Here is a 26,546-nt window from a genome sequence, read left to right on the forward strand (position 1 = left end):
TTGGAGGTTTTTCTCCCTTAAAGAGGATTTTTTTTCCTCCTAGTTTATGTGAGAATTGTTGTATTGTTGGGTTCGTCTCTATAATGTTGCAAACTTCTGTTGTAAGCAGTTTACTGTGTTAAGTGCCATGAAATAACTTGTGTTGTGATTTGTTTATTTACTTCAGTTCCATTGTGCTAAACTTGAGCTGTGTTTTTAGCCAATGTATTGTTTACATTTGTTTACATTAAACGTATGCCAAAGTAGCTATTAGCAGTTTCCGTTTGCAATGTACTTGTGGAGGACAGACAACTGCGCCTAGATTACTTTGATACTGAAGAAAACTTGATGATGGGATGAATCTACAAGGAGCATCTTTGACAATGAATTCTGCATTTATTAGTGATAAAAAAAAAAGTAGACAATGATATCCTTAGGCTAAATCTGAAATATATACACCGTCTGTGACCAGAGTCTGATATTTTACAACTTTATTTTTTTACGGCACCAAAATTGGTCACATGTAGACATTTACAAAAAAAAAAAGTTACGTGGCCAAAAACACACAAGAAACAGTTGATGAAATAACTGAAATCCCCAAATGCCAAACAAGGCCGGGAGGATGTACTCAAGTGATCTCAACTGTAAATCTAGAAACCCTAAAGCTGCCATTGAAATATCACACTATAGTTAGTATTCTGTGAGAATAACCTCATCATGGAGTAGCAGCATGATCTCAACATGCACCCGCCGGCTGTAGAGTCCCCTCTGAAAAGAAATCATTCTACATCCTTACATTTCAGTTTAGTTTCAGGACAGCAGCCTCAGGTATTCTCACCGACCACCAGCAGAGGTCGAGCTGTGTCACAGAGAGCATGAACTCTTTAAGAAAACATTTACTGTGGTAACATTACTCATTTTTCCACACCGTGCTGCTTCCCATTTCAATTTAAGATGAAGCAGCTGCTGATTTCTGAAATCGGGGTGTTGAGTCCCTTTAATGTTTCACTAATGAGGCCATTCATCACAGACGATGAAGTATCGGGGAGTAGAGTGGGTCAAGACAGTCGCTGCCTTCAAACAGCCAGCCTTGCACTGAACAGCGAACAGGAAGCGAACAGCACTCAAAAGCTGGAGTCTATGCCCCCCCCCTCCCCCACCCCCTTAAAATCTTTACTAAAAATAGAGCAGCCAGATTGTTGATCTTTATCAAGAACTCGGAGTTTTTAAAAAAAAAAAAGAAAAAGAAAAGTCTATTGGAGAGCCAAGAGCCTCCGGATGAGTCCCGGAGGGGGTTAAACGCCAGACACACAACCTTGGCTGCTTTCACAAGAACATCATCGAGAAATGCAAGACTTTAGGTTATGAATATGTGTAATGTTTTCCAGCAGAGCAAAGGAATGAAAAAAAGCTTCTCTGTTTCAGGATTTTAACTGATACAGGAAAATTAGCTCAATAAAATAACAACCACAGCAGAAGGAATTCTCCAAATTCATTACAAGAAGCAATAATTAACATTAAAAAAAAATAACAAGACCATCGGACAAAAGCAAAAGAATAACAGAACTGAACAATGGTCCATAGAATAAAGACAACAAGTAAATTATTTAATCACAGTCTGGGTTTCAGAGAAATTAATTGGATGATAACGATGAATGCTTTTGAAATGTATTCCTTTCACTGAACTACAAAGGCAGTGGTCTCGTCAGACAGAGACGGGGAGTTTTGTGCCCTTTCAGCTTGAACTTTCAGTACCGCACACTCTGTCTGCTGGGTTTATATCCGATGAAGCACAATACCTCTGCTTCCCTCCCAACGCTCTGACAACACAATACTGCTGTCTTTGAAGACGTGCCTAAAATAAAAAAAACTTTGCTATTTCAAATGTCTCTTCCAATAATGACAAAGAATGAAAAGCTTACATGTTGAAATGTTCTTACTATTACAGTCATCGGACGATGTTGACTGTCTTCAATTCCTCTTGAGAGAAAAAGAGGTATATGCAGAATTGTCCTAAGAAAAAAGTCAAGAAAATGGATCACTTCCACTTATGACCACCTTCTCATCATATAACAAATGTGTTTAAATGGGTACTCCAGTGTTTTACCATTGCGCATTCATGAAGTTGGGAGATTCTCAAGTGACAAAACAAGAAATAAAAAGGAAAGAATCATATGAGCAGAGGTCAAAATTTGCTTTAGCCTCTAGTATGATGTTAGTTTCAGAAATGCTCAATCCTATATTTCTTGAAATACCTTTTGATGGCTTTTTCTTTAATTCTCCACTGACTGGTAAACATCCACATTTTTCAACTCCATGCAACAATTTTGGAACACATGCTTTCTGTACAAATCTGTAGAAACATGGTAGTAACCCTGACAACGGTAAAATCAGGATGGAAAATATAAACATTGAACAAAAAGTTTGGAAATTTGTGTTTGGTAGATTATTTCTCTGTTGTAACAATGCTTCTTGGCAATACATTGTATATCGCTGGAAAGCCTGTTAATTTCCCTTTTAAACGGTGCCCTATTTGTAAGGAACATGCATTTGTGTGATAAGCAGCACAGCTGAGTATGTGGGTTGAGCCCCTGAAAAATTTGCCAAATCTTCTCTGCCAATGCCAAACAGCTTATTCTGCTGATGATATTGACTCTTGTTTGGTGTTGTTTGATTGAAGTCTATCACTAAAAAGGAAGAAACAAGACATATTGGCAATTTTACAATTTATTAATTTAACAAACAGCCAGGAGCCTCAGTAGCGTGTGGAAGAACCATACACAGCCACAACAGCCTGGTACCTCCTCCTCATGCTGATCACCAGCCGGGTCACACACTGCTGTGGGACGGCATTACACTCCTCAAGCAGGATTTGTCGCAAGTCAGCCAACGTGGTTGTGTTGGTCACTCTAGCACGAACAGCACACCCAAGCTGATCCCACACGTGTTCAGTTGGGTTGAGGTCAGGACTGTTGGCAGGCCACTCAATTCTCTCTACTCCCAAATTCTGGGGATAGTCTCTGATGAACCCCGCTCTGCGGGGGCGAGCGTTGTCATCTTGAAGGATGGAGTTCAGTACCCAGACTGTGGAGAAATGGGATTGCCGCTGGTTGCAGAATCTCATCACGATATCTCTCTGCATTGAGATTGCCTCCAATGAAGACAAGCCTTGTTTTTCCAGTGATGGAGATGCCGCCCCACACCATCACACTGCCTCCACCAAAAAGGTGTTACTCTATCGGTGCAGTAATCAGCACGACCATCTCCCCGTCTTCTCCACACTTTGACCCTACCATCCAACTTCCATAGGCAGAATCTGGACTCATCGCTGAACATAACGTTCCTCCACATGTTCAGGTTCCAGTGCAGGTGTTGCCGACACCAGCGCAAACGGGCCCGACGGTGAAGGACAGTCATGGCAGGCCGGGCGGAGAAGATTTGGCACAGAGAAGATTTGGATTTTTTTATGGGCGCAACCCACATACTCAGCTGTGCTGCTCTTTGTGGGATACAAATGCATGTTCCTTACAAATGGGGCACCGTTTAAAAGGGAAATTAACAGGCTTTCCAATGGTATAAAATGTATTGCCAAGAAGCATTGTTACAACAGAGAAATAATCTACCAAACACAAATTTCCGAACTTTTTGTTCAATGTTTACATTAATTCAAAGGAGTTTTCTTATAAACAAAGTTATGTTTACCTTGTTTTTCTTTTTTTTTTTAGAGACATTATGTGTATTCATGAGGGATGACAAACACACAAAATGCCTTTTCCCGTTCATTAAACATTTACAAAGCAGATTTTTTTTTTTGTTGTTGCATACTTTGAAATTTGCACACAATGTTTGACCAGTTTTGTTTGCAGAAACAGTAACTTAACAGAGCTTTATATGGTATTAGAAGAGTGAAAAGCAAACAGTGAGGCCATTATCAGAAGGATAAAACTCCAAACAGTAACGCTGGATTAAATGCTGCATCATCTCCTGTCAATCATTCAGGATGCAAAACCTATCATACAGAGAGGTAATTATTACAAAATGAATGGCACTTCAGAATCTGAATTCATGAAAACATTAACATTCATGTTTACTGGCCACCAGTCATGCATCAGGATGTTTCTTGGCGCATGAATAACAGCCCTGCAATAAATTCCACTTCATGAGGATTCTAACTGTTGGATGTGTTCATTCATCTCTGATCGTTTCAGAGGCTGCGGTTTGTGCTGCTGTCAAACTGCGGAGAGATGTTTCTGTTCTCTGGCCAGCCCTCACTGATATGAATGGGACAGAATAACAGAAACCTCATTCAGTTCAATTCACTACAAATAAAAACAGCAGCAAAACTGAAGCTTCCAAAGTGACTATAATGAATCAACATGTCTCAAAGACAGTTACAACAAAACTGGAACATTTATGGTGGAATGTTGTATTAGACTGCATTAATTTTAGTAGGCGTACATAATAAACTGTAAACTGAGTGTATACTCCAGCTTAGGTCCATGTATGTTTAACATATGTGTTACAATAAATGGATAATACAGAGACTTCCATGTAAGAACTCACACTTCAGCTGAGTGATGTTTAGGTTACAGATTTTAAATTATGAAGTGCAGACAGTGTGCGACAAATGTCCATTAAAAATAAACAAGTTGCAAAAGTTTCCTCCAATATACCAACATGTTTTACTCTCCAAACATTAGAATGTATTCTGCTCAGAGGAAGTTCGGGGAAGAGAGCACAGGGAGTGTCCATCATAGAAGCAATTACCGGGATGTCATTCGACGGATCAAAGTGTATGTAAATTGTGTCAATAAGCACATAAAGCTGAGCGTGCTTTAAATATTTCAGTCCACATAAAAACACTATAAATGCCGAAAACACTCTTGAGGATGCTTTTGGTGTGATTAGAAGTCCAGTGTCGCCCTGAAGGCAGCTGTGGAGGGATTTCGTTGTTGTTTTTTGCAGCCCATGCAATCTGCGCTGCAAAACACGTTAAGCTCCATTCACAACTGTGGAGTACAATAAAAAAAATAAATAAATAAATAAAAAAAAAATGATCCTGCTAACCATGGGCCCTTGGATGGAAATAGGCAGAAATCCCAGAGGAAGACAACCGAGCTGATTAAACGTTGCTTTCCTAATTGACAGAGCCAAGCTAATTTACGATGAATCCCAGATCTTTTTCCTGTGTTGCATGAGAGGAAGTCATTAATAAACTCTGTGTATAATTACAAGTTATGATTAGAGGAGGTGGTTTGTTGCATCAGAAGGCTTCAGGGAAGTTTTCAAAATACCTGAGGTTTGTGGGATTGAATTAAGAGAGGAGCTTGCGTCACAGTTTAATCTCTATTTGTATGATTTTCTGTGTTTAAAAAATATTTTTGATCCATTTCCCACATAAAATAAAGGAAAACTAATTATTTCTTAGATTGATATATTCAGCAGAAATTAGATTTAACCACTCAGTAAACTGTTGAACTCTTTACCTTGGTGCCTTTGCTGTAACCGTGTTCCTGTGGCGCCATCTGCAGATTTCAGACCTCACTCCAGTTTAAATCCACCACCATGCTGACTGACTCTGGAGACACAGACAACAGCTTTGAAAGCTTCCAGATGGAGGAGGATCAATTCAATTCAATTCAACTTCATTTATATAGCGCCAAATCACAACATAGGTTATTTCATGGCACTTAACACATTAAAGTCCTGACAGCAGAACTTTACAATATTATACAGAGAAACCCAACAATTCAACAATTCCCACATAAGCTAAGAGGGAAAAAACAACAACTCCTCTTTAAGGGAGAAAAACCTCCAACAGAGGGAAGGAAAATCTCCCTCAGGAAGAAAACTCCGACAGAACCAGGCTCAGAGGTGGGCGGCCATCTGCCTCGACCGGTTGGGGTGAGATCACTGAACAGATAATAATTTAATTACATGGGTTGATGGAATATAAAATTTAAAAAAAATCGACTACTCCTCTTGTTCATCTGTGAAGGAAGGACATCTTTAACGCTGCACATATCACAGTAGACTTGTTGCTTAGCTGTTAACTGTTATGGGCAAAACCTGTTAGAGGTTACATGTAATATAAATGTTACGCAAAGACTCAAATCTGCTTTTGTCACATACAATGTATTAAATGAATGATATTTGATATTTAATACAATAACATAAAGCCTCTTTTCTACCAATAGATGAGACTTTGAAGCAAGTTCAAAGTGACCCTTCACAGAGCACGAGTGATCACTGATCCTGCTGCAACGTATGCTATCAATTCATGCTTCTGATTACTGAATTTAAATAAAACACTGAGCTCTGTTAATCTTGTTGTCCGCCGTACTTGATTTGTCAGCGTAAATTATTTCACTAAACTACAGCCTTTAACTTTAGAAGCAACCTGATCAGCTGTTGTCACTGGACTGTCTCTGGCTTAAGCAGAGTTTCTGACAATAATATGATAATATACAGTAAATTAATGTGAACTATAATGTAATATATGTATTGCAGTTTAATAATATGTTTTTTAAAACATTTTTTTAATAATTTGTCAGAGATCATTTAGAAAATAGATAGCGTCTTTATTTTTTCATCTTTCCTTTTTGTTGTTCGTTGTTGCATTTTAGTTTCTGAAGATCACTTGTGTCCAAAATCCCAGAAATCCTACAAGTAAAATATAAATGGCATAAATATAAATGCCATTGTAGCATCAACCTCCATATTTGAAGTATTATCGGCTTTATTGGCCAACATGTGAACACAGATTCTTTCAGTCTTCATTACACATACAGTATTATGTGAGTCTGGACAGTCCTCGTGGGAAATGGACTGTCAGTGTGATGTTCTGTTGTTGGATCATCATCACTGGTCATTAAGAGAGACTTCAATGTTGGAGTTGGTCGAGGAGGAGCTCATTTACCTGCCTTCTCACATGTTGGCTGCTTTTATTCAGACTAATGCTTCATATTTTAGAAAGTCATCAAATGTTCTGTTGTTAAAATGTTCACATGAAAAGGAACTAAGGTTGTTAAATAAAAACAAGTAGAAAGCAGCAGGAAATGGAAGGACTAAGTACCTCAACACTGCCCTTGATTTAATTAAATTATTCCCCCACCCTAAAATGACTGTAATTGATGACATCACTTTTACTGCTGATACTTCAGCTCTGTCGTGGAAACATGATGTCAGAGCGCCATCTAGTGGCAAACTGCTTGTACTGAAGCTTCTTTCACAGCTCATCACTGAAAAAACAGGGAGAATATTTGTTTTTATCATATTTAACTCATAACTACTTTCAGCAGCAAAGTCAAGGCATTAAATCCCATTAGCTGAAATAATTCTGGTCAAAGAAACACAGCAGCAGCATGCGTGGATCTTTTAGTTTCTGTAGTGTCGTTAAGAAGGCATTATGATATAAATTTAGTAGGCATTCATGCAGAACATATACTGACTTTTGTTTGTTAATACAGCTAAAGGAACACATTTCTTAAAGCAACAGTTCAGTTTAGATTTTGAAGTTTATATATTCTTAATTCTAAATCTGTTAATAGGACTAGGATCCAGTCCAAAACTTCAAAACCGAATAAAAAAACAACACATGCTAAAAACTCAACAAAAAACAAAACAAATTAAAAACAAAAGCAATAACATAAACTCAAAAAGAAATGTTACGAACATCTAAAAATGATCAAAACAATAAACTTAAAAGGATATGACCTCCACAAATATGAAAGCCACGAAAAAAAAAAAAAAAAAAAAAAAAAAGTGCAGCTTTCAGAACAAAATCTCACTTAAATGGAAGTGAGATTTTTGTTATTGGTTGATGTTAGCAGTTAGCTCGTTAGTTAGCTCTCTAATACAAACACGCAAAAAAAATGATATAAAACAGGAACCAGAAAATAAATCACGTCATTGATCCGCCGCAATCATTCATTCAAATGCTACAAAAACTGACACAGACATTCTTTGGATACTCGGTATTACATGTTTTCAAAGGCGTTAAGTTTGGTCAAACGGTGAGCCCGCAGTGATATTAAATATATTCTTTTAATGTGTGCTGTATGCACAACATTTTCTATTTCTCCAAACGTTTGCTCATAATTCACAGAAATATTTGGAGATACACCTGATATCATCCAAATGATATGTGAACTTTTTCAGCATTTTATCACCAACATTTTGACCTTTTAGAAGCTTTTGAAGTGTGGACAACAAAAACGACTCCAGTTTTGAAGTTTCCCCAAAGCCTGTCCCAGCTCAGGTCGCCTGTCCATCACAGGGACAACACAAATAGACAGACAGAAACAAACACCATTTACGCTCTCACTCATCAATAAAGGCAATTTGTAGAATCACCAGTTAACCTGACATGCATGTATTTTTCTGGATGGTGGGAGGAAGCCGGAGTATCCGGAGAGAACCCATTGAGGACCGTTTTATGTTCCTTGAACAACCAGCCATGAACAACAGATGAAAATGAGCTTCTGAGGCAAACCCCGTCTCACACACATTTCTTTGTTCTTTTGCTGTTGAGTAATGTGTCTGACAAATAGATCAAATAAAATGAATGAACTAATATTCCTAATGTTGTAAAACCTCACATATAGTCATTTCATTTTGTTGGAAAAAAAAAAACACATGTCTGCTGAGATCAAAGTGTGCAGACGAATGTGTTATAAGCAGATCTCTATTGTTTACCCTAATAAACACTACAGATGCATCTGATTACGCGTCGATGTAGCTGTTTTGGGGACGTATACAAAGGGGGAAAAGGGCCCATTCAGACGTCACCCTTCCCAACATGTCCGGAGTGACTACAGAACAATAACAGTAACTCTCCCATTGTTTTTGAAGGTTGTTTTTTCTGTGCCTTATATTTCTACAAATGAGCTATACAATTAAATGAATGTTGTTGAGCAGTCTATAGTTTATGCTCACTAACAACCAACCACCTGAAAGACTTAACCACCGAGCCTTCTGTACAGACAGCCAAGCTCACATTAGTATGGACAGCGATTAGTTTGTAATCACAACCAGACATCACATTCATTTGGTTTTTTTAACTCACTCCTGTGAAAAAAGACGTATACAAATGCAAGAAATTAAGCTTACCTGAAAGAAAAGGATGAGGTTGACACAATATAAACACGTGGAAAACAAGAAGGGCTCATCAACTAAATAGTATCATCAACATAGAAAAGTTAAAAAAAAAAAAAAATCCCTCCAATCCTCAGGGACACAAGGCAACTTCACAACAGTGATGGATTGTGGGTAGTGAAGTTCCATGTTTTACCTTCAGGTCTTGAAAGAGGAGCGGGCGGTGCTCACCTGGGTGAAAGCCAAACCTCGGTCACTCACTCTGGTAGTCTGAGTTCATAACCACGTAGATAACCTTGAAATGACTCAAGGCTCGATCTGTCATGTTGTTCATTTTGATAGTTTTACCTCGTTATCTAATAATACAATTTAGGAGGATATAACTGCCAAAAAAAGATCCAAACATATGTCAACCATATTAGCATGAGCCCTGTTGAGGTTGAAGGTGAAAAAAAACAGCATCAGTTCAAAAGCCATGCGAGAACGACGGCCTCTCTTTTTTTTTGTTTTTTTTATTTTTATTTTCTATGAAGGGAAGCTGAGTTTGTTCCCTCAGCAGCCACATGAAACACACAACATTCAACACAGACATGTAACTTTGTGTAAAGGTGGGAAAAATTATCCAAAACATTTACTAACTAAATTAAGGCAAAGATTTGTGGTTTCTTAGTTGTGACCAATTAAATGTGTAGTGAAGGAAAAACAATGAAAATATATATATACACAAAAAGAAAAGAAATATGAGGCTGAACAAAACATCTTATGTCCACACATCAAATCTTTCTTCCCACATAAGGCAATGATTGGTGTAACTACACAGTAATAACAGCTCATGCTTTGGTTTTATATTACTGCACAATAAAAGCTATTTCATAAGGGCCTCTAAATTTATACGATTCTAATGTGATTTCATTCATATTTTACTACATCAACATTTGGGCTTTTTTCACAGGTTTCACAAGTTAAATGACAGATTTATTCACAACTGTGCCTCGCTGCGAAACAGACCGAAGTTAAGATGTCGAAATGATCATACAAACTGAGATGAATAATTACTGTTACTCTGGTAGACAAAATCGCAGTCACACAGGTCCTGTTATCAACTGACATCAGCACAAAACATAAGATCTGTAATTCAGAGGAGCACCCTGATGTGATGTAGGAGGTTACTCAACAACACAACATGGAAGTAACCTGAAAGCCTCGTCAGTGACCCCACCCCCCCACCCCCGATCACAATTAAGACAAATTTAAATATAAGACGAGGAATCTAAAAAAACAGAAGCACAGACGAAAAAACGAAAAACAAAACAAACAATATATAAGACTAGAAATATTGAATGTGAGATCACGTGTTTCTGTCTCATCCTAATGATTGTCATTTTTCTCTTGAATAAATAAATAAGTTCAAACATCATGCGGTCACAGGGTGCACACAAAAACATCCTACGAAGTAAAAAAGGAAAACATGCACAGTAATGTTTGGATGTCTAAACATGCCACAAGCACAACTTCAGTCTAACTATTATCCAGCTGCAACACTGGTGTCCGTCTCTTTATGATAAAAAGGATTTATATATATTCAAAATAGAAAAGGAGAGTCACACTCATAAAACTATCAGACGGAGAAGTGTGAACTGACTAGTCAGACCTGGCACTAGTTGGAGATCTTGCTATTCCAAAAGCAACCTGAGGGTGGCAGCACAGGGTGGCGCGGGGTGAAGATGCAAAAGACAAAAGGTCAGTGGTTTAAAAAAAAGAAGAACAAAAAGAAAACGTGGTATCCTGGAGTATCTACGATGGTGGAATAATCAGATCAACAGCAGACATTTCGACGCGGCGTAACAGGATGAGCAAAAGGTGGAAGCCAACGTACGAACGACGGTTTTAACGGCCTGAGTGGAAAGCAGCCGTCCTTAGTGGGATTAGATGCACCTGGGATTGACAAGTTATTCACTGAGAGGGAAAAGACGTTAGAACAACCTGCTGGATTAGAGACGCTTTAAATGTTTGGCTTTAGTATTCAAAATAAAAATCGAATCTAATGATAAAATCAGTTTTAGAAAGATGTCGATTAGTGTTAAAAAATGACTGACGACACAATAGTGACGGACATCGTTGGCTCCATGTTCATACCAGCAGAGACTAAAGTGAGTGGTGCCGCAGCATGTCGGGATTTCACCAACCCTGAATATCCGTTTACTTTGTCCACCCGAAAGCTAAAGATCTGTTGTTTTTTTCCTATGGCTTTCCGACTGGTGTGCAAACTATTTCCTCCACTTAAACTGTTACTTATAAAACAGAAAAGGTTGTGAGAGTGAGAAGCACACTTCTTCACCACATACCCATGTTTTTGTATGAATAAAGATTTTACCTCAACACAGAAACAACACATGAAGAAGTGTTATTTAGGTTGTTACACTTAATATATGTTTTGTCCTGGTGGATTATTTGGTGATCGGGACCAGAGAGGGACTATTGACAGAAACGTGCCTCCAACACAACAGGAGCAACGCCTCTGTAAGCTCGGTCGTTTCAGAAAGAAATATATATATGAAATAGTTTGAGGGTTCTGCTCAGTATCTTATCTGTTCCAGTTCATGATGCACGACCCCAAATACTCCAACGACAACTACGAGCTCTTCCGGAAACTCGAGGTGGAACATCTGAGTTTAAACTTTATGTTGTCTTCTTCTTTTATCCGTCACCTCTCTGTGTATTAACCTCAAACATAACGAACGGCCGATTTGAATTAACATACGTGACGCACTGGACGCCCTCGCTGACCTCCAGGAGCAGTTTGTGACCGGAACATCAAAATAGAGCCCTCTGTGTTTGTCCTAATGAATGCATTATGTTTTTATAGAATATGGAGGCCGCCTTTTGGAATGAAAGCCTTTAGATAATAAATATTCATAATATCTGTCACCCTTCTGCACAGAGCAGAGATCCTGCTGAGTTCATTCAGGCCTGTTGCGTCGCCTGAGGCCGGACGCCGGCTGCTCCCCTCCGACCTCGTCAATGTTTGTCTCGTACGAGTCTTCGAGAGAAGGCACGAGCTCAGAGCGCTCCGATCCTTCCTCCTCCTCCTCCTCCTCTGCCTCCACATCCTCTTCTTCTTCTGCTGCTTCTTCCCCGTCACATTCCTCCGGTCTGAGATCCTTCATCTCTTCCCCTTCTGTCGCCGCGTCATCTTTAACTTCCGAATGCTTTTCGTAACATTTTTCAGAAGACTCTGTTGCTTCTGCAGAAGGCTTCTCGTCCACCGTCGCCGAAGTGTCGTTGGCCCCGAGGGACTCGATGAGGTCGTCCAGATTACGCTCGCATGATGCTTCTGAAAATCAGGAAATGACACATTCTATTAATAAGCTATTCTGAATGCTCCTGTTCAGGATAAAGCGGGTATAGATAATGGATGGATAATTCCATCACCACAAAAAGTTAAACCATATCACACTCTGCTGCTTTCTCTCTCTTTTTTTTAAATTTTTTTTTATCAGAAAATAGCTTAACAGGGAAACAAAAAAAACATGGGATGAAGTATTTCTGTTAGAAGAGACTGGAAGGAGCCGAGCAGTGAGCACGACATCTGCACACCGTACAGATGGAACTAGTGCTGCGAAACATTCAGGACAGAGTGGAGTTGACATTAAAATGAATCAATAATCAATTAATTAAAACAGACGGAGATGAGTCCCTCAGTAGCCTAACGGTCAAGACACATACCACATCTGTCTGGATCTTTTGTTGCGTGTCATTGTTTTCTTTTGAGCAAATATGTTTTGGAAGTATCAGGAGTCATCCCTGTCTTTATTTGATTTTTATCAATATCACCCCAAACCGAACGTACGACGTTAAAGGACAGTGAATGGGAATTTGAATGATGAACACGTTATGCAAATGTTTTATCGCTCTTTCAGAGATGTCAGGTTTTCTGTCTCATGTAGCGTCACGTTTCATCCCGCTGACGGACGTGACTTTTCAGAGTTTCTCTGCACCAACCAAACTGATTTAAATACAAAGCCGCCGGTCACCAAACCACAGGCTTCAGTGGAAATCAGACGCTGCTCAAATCTTCTGATCTTTTGCATATCTGACCTGAACCTCATTCACAAACATGAAATCAGAAGCAGAGACGTGTCTCAGCGTGGCCGTTGTGGTTCAACACAACAAGACAAACAGGCAGTTTGCAGAGATTTGACTGCAGCGTGAAGCCTGACTGCATTATCGATATCTTCTCATGGACGCTGCAGTTTGAAATGCATCACTAGTTACCATACTGTTCAAATACTTTACTACAGTGTGAACACAAAGACCGTGTAGTGTCCCACCGTTGAGGTTCAGGGGTGGACAGTCCATTCCTCTCTTCTTCATCAGGAACCGGATGGTCTGGAGTTGAGACATGATCTCGTTCTTCTGTTCTTGGGCCACCGACTTCACACTGCAGAGACGTGACGACAAAACAATGACATGAGGGTGATGACAGGCTGATCTGAGAGGAGCGACTCTGTTTGGTAAGAACGTCGGCCTTTAACCGGAGGGAAAAGATATATCACATTATCAAAAACTGGGCCAATAGATGAAACTAAAACTTTCATACTGAAATCACTGAGTTTCATTGAGCTCTCGCCACCCTCTAAAAACTGTTTTTTTTTTAAAAGTTGCAGCAGTGATCATACACTAGCTGCAGCTGAAGGTTGACGCCCATGATTAGTGCCACAAATTCAATATTGGATTAAATACCGTCATAATTGTATGACACATGTTGGCAGCTTATCCAGCAACAAACATGGCTGAACGCCGCTGTATTCGACAGGTTTTCAGCTCAGCTGACTTTAAGTGACGGGCCGGGCGGTGACGGATCGGGCCGGGCGGTGACGGGCCGGGCGGTGACGGATCGGGCCGGGCGGCGCCGCCTCCGGAGCTCCACACATGGAGCGCCGCGCAGCAGACTCTCAGGGGAACGAGTCGTTACTCGTTGCGACATAAAAGGGCAACAAAATGTGTGAACGTTGCCGCTGAGCGTCATAAAATCAGGCCTGAACATCGTTCAATCTGCCGAGGAAGTAATTAGAAGCTCTGCGGCTGACGGCGGTGGTCGGTTTTTACTGAATATTCGAAGGCACAATATCACATTTATGTTGACAAAAAAAAAACACGAAGCGAGAATCACGTGAAGACGAAGCGTGGCGTACACCTGAAAACCGACTCACCAGTTGGTGAGTGGGTCCAGCTGGGTGAGGATGGAGTTGAGCATCCTTTCTGTCTGCGCCAGCCTTTGTTCCAACTCGTTCAACTGGTTCTCTGCGCAAACACAAACACGCCAGCAGGTAAAAAAAAAAAAACATATTTGAATGTACTCACGGTAAACAAATATGTGTGATGGAAGACGTCCCGCCGCGCGTGACACACGCACCTGCCTCCACGGACTTTTTGGCCCCTTTTGCAAATTTGTCCTTTTGTGCCTTGTCGTCCGCCGACTTGATCTGCGAGACGGAAAATAACGCAAAGCAAGCACATTCCAAACTGAGTGACCGCCTTTCAGATGGGACGCTTTGATCAATGTAGTTTGTCTGTCGCGGGTGTATTTAGTCACCTTTAAAAACTTGTAGGCTGCGAACACTCCGACTCCGATGGCGTAGAGAGGCATCAGCGTGAACACGTAGCCCTTGTTGCTGTTGGATTTGTACTTGTCGCCCTTCAGCTCCTGCTCCATGCGTTTCTTCATCTGCTGCATGCTCTCGGCGGTCTGGTGCGAGCCGGGGGCGTTCATGTTGATGGGCTGACCTCGCACTGCGCCCGGCCCGGGACCTCCTGCCGCAAAATACAACGTCATTAAAAGAAAGAACAGAGGCCGAGGGCGCTTCGACATCTGGTAGCCTGTACCGTGCTGAGTGCAATTATCTCCTGTCCTAGGTCGTATGTATACAGTCAAACGTCACGATGGACGAGGTCGGAGGGGGATGATGGGTCACTCCAATAATGCCACAATATTTGATAATATATTTATATTGGAATATAACATTCATACCTTTGAACTGACTACGCTGTGGTAGCAGTGGGGATTTCTGTGCAGTTATTTGACTGCAAACCTTCAATTTTCACGTAACTTCTGACTCTTACTACAATATTTAAAATACAATATTTAAAGGCACCTTCTGCCATAAAAATAACAATCACTAAACATTGGTAATACAAAGCTCATAGTGAATCTATAGTGGCTTAGCTGCTGTGAAAAAAACTAAAACAGCTGCAACATGAAGCCTTTCGTGTCAGTGACCGCACATTTATATCAGCAAAGAGCGATTACTGGAATCGAAACGCACACAAACAAGCTTCATGATATAAAGCTGACAGTCTGACGGGGCGTTGTAGGAGGCCGCGAGTTCAAATGTAGGAGAAAGAAAAACATCCTCCTAATCTGCGATATTGCGGCGGCCATTAGACAGTTGAAATGGCCGTGGTGAGGTTGTTTTGGTCGCGTCGACAGCACTGGCATAAAGAACGCACTTCAGCAGCAAAGAGCCAGCATTGATCTGCATTTGGAGGTTTGCTGGGCAGTCAGCCCCGCTTCCTCCCACCGATGGTTAAGAAGACGTAAGCTGTGCAACACAAAGCAGCAGGTGAAACTCCCTCAGCATTCCTCCATCACAGTCATACCGATAAACAGCTAATTGCAATAGTTATTGAAATAAATACATGACGTACAGGGCAGCACGTTTCACTGCAGAATTCCTTGATAGTCTTGAGATTTAATTGTGCTCTACTCGGATTCAAGCCATCTTCTGCCAGACGCAGCAAAGCAGCCCAAAGACAGAACCAAGCCTCCTCCATGTTTGTTGTTCTGTTCTTGTAAAGTTTCTTTCTTTTTTTTTTTTTTTGTCTATGAGCTGATGTGACTTTCCAAAAAAAACCTCCAGTTTTGTCTCACCCGTTCAAAGGACCTTCTCCCAGAAGCATTGCGACTCATCATTATTTATCTTAGCAAATTACATTTTCTTTCTTTCCGTCTTTCAACAGCGGAGTCCTCCTTGGTCGTCTTTAATAGAGTCCACTGTCGCTCAATCAGACACGGATGATCTTTGACTGTGGCGTGCAGCTTACATCTCTCCGTAAGCTTTCCTTGGATCTTTGTCTACCATCTGCGTCGTCCTTCTCTTCAATCTGGGGTCAGTTTTTCTCCAGCGACCGTGCTCAGGCAGGTTGGTTACAGTTCAATGGACCTGAAACTTCTTAATAATATATCCAACTGTAGTCACAGGAACATGAAGCTGCCTGGAGATGGTCTTACAGCCTTCACCTTTAACACGCAGGTCTCTAGTTTTCTATCGGATCCAGCGTAGCTGTGTCCGGTCAGTGTTCAGTGTGGTGCACACAATGATATCAAACAGCACGGTGACAACTTTTCTCCATTAAAATAGGCTGCATGGCTGATTACAAGATTGAGTATGTGTGATATTAATGAAAGAAAACTGTTTGTTTGTAATATATAGATGTTCTAGAACAATAAATCTGTCAAGGCCATTTCAAAATATGTTTGGAAAAGAAGCAAGAATATCTCTCTTTTAAAATGTTCTTTCCTCCCATGGCATACCAAAGGAATGCAGGTATGTCATCACTTTTCAGGGATTGTTTTCATTGTCAAAGCCTGTATATTTGTCACATAAAACATGGAAATACAATAAATCGAAATTGACTCTTTCTTTCCATCCATTTATATGACACTGTTACACATTAACGTTCTGCCTTCTGTCTCCCATAGTGTGCTTTATTCCCGTCAGTGCCTCTTTCTGCACGTGTCTCTGTGGTCTCTCTGCAGGTCTCTGTGGTCTCTCTGCAAGTCTCTATGGTCTCTGCAGGTCTCTATGGTATCTGCAGGTCTCTATGGTCTCTCTGCAGGTCTCTATGGTCTCTCTGCAAGTCTCTATGGTCTCTGCAGGTCTCTATGGTATCTGCAGGTCTCTATGGTCTCTCTGCAGGTCTCTATGGTCTCTGCAGGTCTCTATGGTCTCTCTGCAGGTCTCTATGGTCTCTGCAGGTCTCTATGGTCTCTCTGCAAGTCTCTATGGTCTCTCTGCAAGTCTCTATGGTCTCTCTGCAGGTCTCTATGGTCTCTCTGCAGGTCTCTATGGTCTCTCTGCAGGTCTCTATGGTCTCTGCAGGTCTCTATGGTCTCTCTGCAAGTCTCTATGGTCTCTGCAGGTCTCTATGGTCTCTCTGCAAGTCTCTATAGTCTCTCTGCAGGTCTCTATGGTCCCTCTGCAGGTCTCTATGGTCTCTGCAGGTCTCTATGGTCTCTGCAGGTCTCTATGGTCTCTCTGCAAGTCTCTATGGTATCTGCAGGTCTCTATGGTCTCTCTGCAGGTCTCTGTGGTCTCTCTGCAGGTCTCTATGGTCTCAGCAGGTCTCTATGGTCTCTGCAGGTCTCTATGGTCTCAGCAGGTCTCTCTGCAGGTCTCTATGGTCTCAGCAGGTCTCTCTGCAGGTCTCTATGGTCTCTCTGCAGGTCTCTATGGTCTCAGCAGGTCTCTATGGTCTCAGCAGGTCTCTATGGTCTCTCTGCAGGTCTCTATGGTCTCTCTGCAGGTCTCTATGGTCTCTGCAGGTCTCTATGGTCTCTCTGCAGGTCTCTATGGTCTCTGCAGGTCTCTATGGTCTCTGCAGGTCTCTATGGTCTCAGCAGGTCTCTATGGTCTCTGCAGGTCTCTATGGTCTCAGCAGGTCTCTCTGCAGGTCTCTATGGTCTCTCTGCAGGTCTCTATGGTCTCAGCAGGTCTCTATGGTCTCTCTGCAGGTCTCTATGGTCTCAGCAGGTCTCTATGGTCTCTCTGCAGGTCTCTATGGTCTCAGCAGGTCTCTATGGTCTCTCTGCAGGTCTCTATGGTCTCTCTGCAGGTCTCTATGGTCTCTCTGCAGGTCTCTATGGTCTCAGCAGGTCTCTATGGTCTCTCTGCAGGTCTCTATAGTCTCAGCAGGTCTCTATGGTCCCTCTGCAGGTCGCTATGGTCTCTCTGCTCTCCGCTCACGCCAACCAGTCGACGCAGATGGTCGCACACCTCTGATCCCTCTTCTGTATAGTCCACTCTCGTGACTTGTAATGTGGGAAACCCAAACTAATGCACGCGACAGCTAACTCACAGACGAGGCTCGTGAGCTCGAGGCAAGCGACACATACAAGCGCACATGCATGTGACGACACAAGGACACAACAGTGACACGTCCTACCTTTTCTATTGTAACGAGAGTCGTATTTGTTTTCCTTCGCCGCAGTCCCGCCGCCAACACCGAACAACCTCGGCAGGACGACAAACGTGAAAAGCACGGCCGTGAAAGCCAGGGCGACTTGTTGTGATGCCGACAGAACCATCCTCTCTCGAACCTCCGAAAGGCACCAAACACCCGCCGCAAACCAGCAACACGAGCCGCTAAAAGACGTCGCTAAACGAGACGAGAGTAGAAACAGAAAAGGAGAAGGAACGTTAAGCCATCAGGCCAATATGCAGTGAAAATAATGTGACATCTGAGACTTACATTCGGGCTGTTCGGCCCAAAACAGCTGCGCTCTGCTGTCTGCTCCGCTGTGACAACAGAACCACGACTTCCGGAATCGAGCGCTTTCGGAATAAAAGCATCAAGTTAAAAGCTTACAAAAGTACGACAGGACCTTTTGTCGTAGCAGCTTTTGTTATCCATAAATAATAATTTTCAAAAACAAGTTACAAAATGCTTAACAAAAACATTAAACCAAAAAAATTGTATAATACAGGAATAATAACAAATGAGACTGAAACACAATTAAAACATTTCAATATAATTAAATTCTTAAAACTCAATAAATATCAGTAAAGTTCAGTGAGAACCCGTAGGCTATTCGGAACACACGGTCACTCTCTATCACAGTCCATGGCACCAGTAATCTCCTGGGAAACTACTGTATTTGCACAGACTTACTGTAACACAACAAGCAGTCGTCTATCCTAGTCATGTAGCACCAGATCCGTACTGGGAAAGAAATTAAGCCCTGCCTTATCTGGTGGCTACGTGTAGTATGATGGGTTGGATTGATAGGCACACAGAAAAGGACACAGACAGTGGTTGCTTTTGCAAATTTCCATATTAGAGAGGAGAGGTGTATTGGCTTCAGCGGAGACCTGAGCTCTACAAGTGCCTTTCTTCTTTTGAAAATTGTACACTACATAATGATAAGAGATAAGAGTATTTATTGTCTTTCCATACACAGTACAGGGGAATCAAATCGTGTTACTCATATTAACCTGTGCATTGTGAAATATAATTTAGCTAAATGATATAAAACAATATATAGAACTATTATAACTTAGATAAACAATATAAACAGTATACTTTTTTTAAGTTAAAACTGCAAAATAGCACTTAGCAGTTAGTAAAGTGATGGTACTGCTGGAAAAATTACTCAGAGGCTTGGTTCAAAATCAAACACATCGGACATTTATTCTTGCAAGAAGGAGCAACTACATGCACCTTCAAAGAGAGGTGTGCAGCAGTGTTCCCCCCAGCAGTTCTCTACAGGGCTCTTCATCACTCCTCCATACGGCAGCTTTTATACAGTTGACAAACAATTGACAGTCACCCCCATTCCTTTTGTATCTGCTTTCGTATGGTAATACTGAGTTGGTTGTAGGTCACAAGAGGAGTCGTCAATTAGATGCGGAAAGTAAATCAAAAGGAATCACTTGCAAATAAGACAGAGAAAATACAAGAGACTTTCCGGAGCAACAATGCAAATAAGAGAGAGAACAAAAGAAACGTTTCGGAGCCTGCTTGACAAAGAGACTTTCCGGAGCCACAATGCAAACAAGAGGAAGAGATAAATCTTTTTTTCCATCATGTACGTTTTTGATTGCTATATACAAAGTGTTAGGGAGTGTTATCCGGAACTGACTAGCTTGACAGCTTGAAGGAAGGAACTCATACTTGTCACTCTTGTGCTCCTTGCCCTATTGCTTTGTGGTTTTGGTCCCAATAGGATGGGGAGGAGCTGGTTGATGATGGGAGGGGGATGCACTAGCTTTTCTTGCATCTGTCAGTGTAGATGTCTGTGATGAAGGGCAGACTGGTACTGGTGATCCACTGGGTGCTTTTATCACTGCAGTGAAATCTGTGTCACGATGGTGTTCTAAGTTCTAATTTATCATGCTGTAGAGATGCTGGAAGGCTTTTCTCAGAGGATGTGTTTAGGCTACATTAAACTATCCTAAATGTGTCACCCCAATAATTTAAATCTATTGAACCTCTCCACTTTCATGCCACCAATATGTGGGGAAGTGGAAGCAGGGTGCACCTTCTTCAAATCAATGGTGAAAAAGTGGTAAAGTCCCACTACTGTGTCCTGTGGTGTCATTATTCCATGTCATTTAGCTGATGCTTTTATCCAAAGTGACTTACAACACACTGATTGTACACAATTGGGAGCAATTTTAGGGTTCAGTGTCTTGCTCAAGGACACTCAGGCACGTGGACAGGAGGAGCTGGGATCACACCACCAACCTTCTGATTAGTGTGCAACCCACTCTACCAACTGAGCTACAGCCTCCCCCATCAATGAATCTTATGAGATGATTGCTTGGGCTCCTTGCTGAGTAGTCATGGGTCAGAAGTGTGTACAGCACGGGGCTCAGTACACACCCAGTGTGGGTTTGATCCTTGATGGGTTCCATTAATGTCTTCTGATGCTGAAAGTTGTGGTTGAGTGGTTGTGTTCATGCTGGTGTAATATGAGATTAAAAGCTTTCAGTACTCTATGGCACATTAGTAGGCTGTAGGTCTTGGGGAGGCATGCTTACTTCTTCCCTCTCAGGGATTGAACTCTTTGCCACAATGTTGTGGAGAAGTCCATTAACACATCCAGTGAAATCCAAAGTAATGGAAACACTAAGAAGCGGAGGGAAAATACAGGAAAGAGACATATTTGCATGTCAGACTAAGCCTGAAAAAAAAAGAAAGAGAAAAAGCCACAATTTTACTGTTGCAAATACTGTCCTGTTGACTTATATACATTATGGATCAGTTAACACACATTGTAATTCCAGCTCAAGCTCTTTTCTCTAAAAATGTCACTTGGGTTCAATACGGTGGATCAAGAGGACATGCCATATATTATAATATATAATTATAAATGATATAAGCTAATACTATTATTATTAGCTTATATCGTATTTTCTTTCTTTTTTTTTTTTTTTTTGCAAATACGTGCCTGTACTGTAAATGTGAATGATGATGTACAGCCTTTACAGACATTAGGCCTAAACGTTAAAAATAAATATAACTGTGTAGATAAATGGTCAATTAATCTGAAATCTTGACTGAGATGGTTAAATACATCCAATTTTAACCAATAATTTTTTAGATTTTATTTTGAAGGTTAGGTACATGGACATCCGGGACTGCTGTTTCGTGCTTCTCACAGTCCATGGTCGTAACACAGCAAGGAAAGAGCGACACTGCACCCTGCTGACTAAAAGACGTACTATAGCTACATACAGACAAAGAGAATAGTGATGCACATTGCCATGCGACCTGTTGCTCTCTTCAAGTCATTATGTCAGGAGTGACAGTGGTAGAGAAATGTTGTCTGCGCACGGTTTACAATTTCCAAAAACTGAATTACTAAGAATCATCCCAAATCTGCTGTCTGTCTTTTTTTTTTTTTTTTTTAAAGTTTATATATGATTCTGTTGGACTCGGGCTCATGCCAGTACAAAGCCAATACGTGCAAGCCTCCAGTCCTGCATGTTCTTTTAATGAGGCAATAAGAGAAGATCTCAGGCTTCAATATATTTATTTAACAGCAGCAGAATAATCAGTTTACAGAGCTCTGGGTCCAGACTATGTTTCCCTGACCACAACAGAGTATGTGTCAGTTCACGAAGTCTGCACTCTGACTCTCCCTGACCCAGTCTTCTTATAGCACAGGAACCAAAAAGTCATGTATGGTGATGTGTCCTTTGTTGATTGGTCGAGGTGGGCCGTCTTGCCTTGTGGGGATGTGTTGCTCAGGTCAGTAACTTATTCCTGTTTTATGACTCGGAAGAAATAAGAAAGACAGGAGGTGAAACTAATGGTCGTGCCATCAACCGTTACAGCCTGTGGCCTTGTTATTATGCACAGCAGCATGCTGACCCCAACAGGATCACGACCTCAGCAGTATCGCTGACTTCAGCAGTATGCTGACCTCTACAGACACAACCTGTTGCATACGCCTGAGGATTAATAGTTGATTAATACGAGATTGTATATAAGGAATATAATATGGCATACATACAGTATATAGTATTATTGTAAGCAAAGACTAGCATAGGATAGCACAATTCCCCCTTTTGGTCTCTCACAGGAGACCAACAACCGTAAGAAAGAAACCCCAGAAGACCCACAGGGACAAAAAACCAAACCCTACACCACATTCTCCTCATCATCCTCCTCCCTGTCCATCAAGGCCGGCTCCCCTTCCAGGAGCAAGGGCATCTGGTAGGGAGGAGAGTTGCCCGTCTTCTCCACAGTGGCCACGATGATGCGGTTGCACAATGACCTAATGCAGGGAACACAACAACAGCCGCACAAAGCAAAAGCACAACATCCCTAACACCGACAGAAACACAGATACAACAACATTCTTCCATTTACCAAACCACCCGCTAAGCATACTATCCAGGGGATTGTCAATACCTGACATTTCATGCATTTCCTGGGAGAGCGTCTTGAGGCCTTCTAGGGCCCTTGTGACCGACCCATCAGGTGCCATGTTGTTGGTGATATAAGTACAGCACTGATCCCCGAACATGTGGCACACACCCCCTTTTTCCGCCAGCAGCATGTCCAATGCCATCCTATTCTGCACCGTCATCAGTGAAGTCGCTGCCAACTGCTCAGAGAGTCCCCTTTGGTCTTCGTCACCTGTGTAGAGAAACCTGACACCAAAGCTGTTAGTTGATCATAGTATTGCTTATATTTCATCCAGGAACTTGTTTCGATCGTCACCGGGTTTCCTGCGCCTGGACCTGGAAACTGCTGTCCAGTCCACAGCTCAAAAGGGGTGAACCCTGTGGTAGAATTCACAGAGCTGCACACTGCCATCAATGTTACTGGCAGAGCCTCCACCCAGGACCGCTTGGTTTGCGCACATACTTTACTGATTTTACTTTTCAGTGTCTGATTCATTCTTTCTACCCTCCCCTGTGACTGAGGGTGGTAGACCGGGCCAAATGCGTGTTTTAGGCCCAAATGTTTTTCTACTTCTTGTCAGTCTTTATTTTTGAAATGGGAGCCATTATCTGAACGGATGCGACGAGGAAACCCATGCACGGGTATGTAGTGATTTATCAAGAATTTTATCACTGTTTTTGCATCCTCTTTTTTAGCAGGTATTGCCTCTGGCCAGCCAGTGTAAGCATCCACGGCTACCAGGAGGTACCTGTGTCCTCCCACTCTGTCAATCATGTCGGTGTAATCAATGATAATTTCCTGCCCTGGGAGTTGTGGCAGGGGAAACTGTCCTTGGTGAGGCTTAATGGTCGCTTTTACGTTGTATGCTATACACACACTACATTCTCTCACATGTTTTTTTTTTTATCATAGCTGGTAGAAATAGATGCCACCAATGGGTCAGATGTTGCTGCATCTGTTTCTGTCCACAGTGAGTGAGACCATGTGCTTCCTGTAATGTACTCTGTACCAGGCCTGGTGGCAGAACTAGTCCACCATCCGGGGCTCTCCACAATCCATCCTGTTTTTTGGCTCCTCTGTCCTGCCATACACTGGTGTCCCATGGAGAGGCCTTTGCCTGCTCCTTTTCTATCATATCCTCGTTGCACTGTGGCAACAGTTCCTGTATGATTTTCTCAGTCTGTGCCATCACATACTGAGGTACGTATCCTGCAGCTTTCTTGGCTGCCTGGTCAGCTCTGTCATTCCCCAGGGCTACCATTGAGTCGGTCTTGTCATGTCCTTTGCACTTCATTACAGCTACCTTTTTTGGCTTCATTAGTGCCTCCACCAGTCTCTTCATGTCTGTTTCATGTCTGATGGGTGTCTTATCCGCAGTCAGGAATCCAGCCCTGATCCATTGTCTCAGCTCCACTTGGATGGCACCCACTACATATGCTGAGTCTGTGTAGATGTTTACAACTTTCCCTTCTGCCCATTCGAATGCTTTAATCATGGCCTGTAGTTGTGCTATCTGAGCTGACTCTTTCCCAACTACTGGCTCTGCTACCACTTCCTCAAATCCTTCCTGTGTTCTCCTGACCACCGCTAGGGCTGCTTTCAGTCCTTCCGTTCGGTGTCTGTAACAACGCCCATCTGTGAACAGGGTTTCTTCAGCATCAGGGTAAGGGATGTTCTGCAAGTTCTCTCTCATCCTGACATCTTTCTGCACTCTTTCCTCACACACATGCGGCTCTCCTTCTCCCATGTTGTCTGCCATGTTTATGCCTTCATGTGTGTATGTGATGTGTGGTGATGTCAGCGTTTTGTCCAGCCTGGTCTGCCTGAGTGATGACATCGTGAATGCTGTGGAGTTCACATATACCACTACTGTGTGTGTGGTGAGTACTATCAGTTGATGTTGCATGACTATGTGTGCCGTTTTCTGCAAAATCTTTGCCACACCTGCTGCATGTCTTGTGCATGGTGGGTGTCTGTTCTCTGTAGCATCTAGTGTCACACTTACGTACATCAACACCTTCCTGTCACCCCCCTTTCTCTGAAACAGCACACCATTTTCTGTCTGGGCTGTTTCAGAAACATCCAGATAAAATGTAGCCGTGTAATCTGTTACCGACAGGTCAGTGGCATTGCTCAGGGCATTTTTGAGTGATATAAACGCCATTTCAGCCTGTGTGGTCCAGAATAAGGCGGCAGTAAGGTTCCTCCTCGTCTTTTGCTCATTACCTTCTCTTTTATTTATTTTATGTTGTGGTCCTAATGTTCTATTATTATTTATCTACTTATTCTAATCTGCCCTTCTACTTCTGGTGTGACTACCGCTCTCCTATACTACACTGTCTTTGGGCCCCTGTAAACTTTAACTTTCACGTCTTAAATCTTAGTATTCTTTTATTTTCTTTGATCTATCTTATCCTTAACTTTGATCTATTAACTTCGGTCTATCTTTTCTATTAACTCATCTCTAACTAATCACATATTATTTTAAGTTGGTTTATTTTACTTTATCTTATCCAATCAATCAACTATTCTTCTGAGACAGGTACTGTTTCAGAAGTTGAATTGTTTGTTCATCAGACTTCCTATTTGATTGCTTAGTGCATTTTTCCACATCTCTGCCCCTTTTGATCCCCTGTAGCATTCTGTTGTTAGCGTCTCCTATCAGTGATCACGTGACAGGTATGAAAGGAGTTCGAGTCGGTGGAGTCTGTCGAGGTCAGCCAACTGTTTCTGACACCCAGATTGTCTGTGCCTCCCGTACTTGTGGGAGGATGTTTCCCCCCCGGATCCGTCTCGGTGTTTTACTGCCTCTTGTCATGATTTCAGTGTGTCATTTCTTTTTTTATTGGTCTTTATTTTGATGCCTGTTGCTGGTGGTTGCTCCGAGGAGGAGTGTTTGTCTCTGTCCTCACTCTCTCTGTCCACTTCTTGCGGTGCGGGCATGGTGCTGGTCTGCTGTATTGCCTCCTTTGCTCTCAGGGTGTCTTGACTGTGTTGTCACAGAGTTTCATCTTCCTCTGCACTGGTAGAGTCCTCCTGCTTCCCTCTCTGGCTACCACACCCAAACCCTCTCAATCTGTCCGTGATCTTTGCATCTTATAATATCTCTCGTTTTTACTGTGGGTTTGTTTGATTTCTCCCACCTTAGGGCTCTCACGGGGCTGTGATGCAGATTTTGCTGTCTCTAACCTAAATTTCTCCCTTAGTCTCCCCATTGTTTTGTGTCCTTTTTACTTTACGTCTGGCGTCGTCTAATTGGAGTTTCAAAAGCTGAGCCTGTGCCTGTAACAGCTCTTCCTCCTGTTCCTTTTTCCTCTGTTATCTCTATGCTATCACTTATCTTAGGTTATTCTTGTTTATTCATGTATTTTCTTCAATCTTTAACCCATATTTGTCTGTTTCTCTTTTTTTAAATTGGCTTCCTTAACCATATTGCTTCTCTCTATCTTTTTTTATTATTTTATTTTTAACTATCACTATTATTAATTGTTCCCATTCTTTTATTTATATATTATTACATTCTGGATTATTCCAGTCATTTGTCTGTCTCCATTGTTCTAAGTTTTTGTTTGTTTTAGCGCGATCTTTCAGCGTTAGTTTTATTCTGTTCTGATTTTATTTTTCGCTTACTTCAATTTTTTTCTGACTCAGAGTCTGCCTCTGCTTATGTTATCCTTCTCTCAGTAATTTTATTCTGCTCTATAATTTCTGTGTTTAGTCGCTTATTATTTCGTTTTATTTTTTAGTCTCATTTTCTGCTCTACTCAGCCATG

At 41.7% G+C, this 26,546-nt stretch overlaps 1 protein-coding gene across 2 annotated transcripts; it reads right to left on the reverse strand.

Moving 5' to 3' along the window:
* Nucleotides 1-10,308: 10,308 nt before the first annotated feature.
* LOC138202466 (protein RIC-3) lies at nt 10,309-18,662 on the reverse strand. Of its 2 annotated transcripts, XM_069156465.1 has the most exons (7): nt 18,607-18,662; nt 18,301-18,513; nt 14,672-14,889; nt 14,492-14,561; nt 14,289-14,379; nt 13,407-13,516; nt 10,309-12,409 (listed from the first exon to the last, which is right to left on the reverse strand). In XM_069156465.1, the coding sequence occupies exons 2-7, from the start codon at nt 18,440-18,442 to the stop codon at nt 12,036-12,038; spliced, it is 1,005 nt and encodes a 334-aa protein (XP_069012566.1). In that variant the 5' UTR covers nt 18,443-18,513; nt 18,607-18,662; the 3' UTR covers nt 10,309-12,035. The 2 variants fall into 2 exon arrangements, with proteins under 2 accessions (XP_069012566.1, XP_069012567.1); XM_069156466.1 differs by lacking the exon at nt 14,289-14,379 and having other exon boundaries at nt 14,440-14,561.
* Between the last annotated feature and the right edge of the window lie 7,884 nt (nt 18,663-26,546).

Source organism: Embiotoca jacksoni, unplaced genomic scaffold (genome assembly GCF_022577435.1).
Source record: "Embiotoca jacksoni isolate LCO1_2020_lvr unplaced genomic scaffold, fEmbJac1.0.p SCAF_21, whole genome shotgun sequence".
Classification (NCBI taxonomy): domain Eukaryota; kingdom Metazoa; phylum Chordata; class Actinopteri; family Embiotocidae; genus Embiotoca; species Embiotoca jacksoni.

Excerpts from the sequence above, each read along its gene's own strand:
- LOC138202466 (XM_069156465.1), bottom strand. The coding sequence starts at position 18,442 with ATGGTTCTGTCGGCATCACAACAAGTCGCCCTGGCTTTCACGGCCGTG. Across the intron at positions 14,562-14,671 it reads CAGCCTACAAGTTTTTAAAG|ATCAAGTCGGCGGACGACAA; the intron begins GTGACTAAATAC and ends TCCGTCTCGCAG. Across the intron at positions 13,517-14,288 it reads CTGGACCCACTCACCAACTG|TGTGAAGTCGGTGGCCCAAG; the intron begins GTGAGTCGGTTT and ends ACGTCTCTGCAG.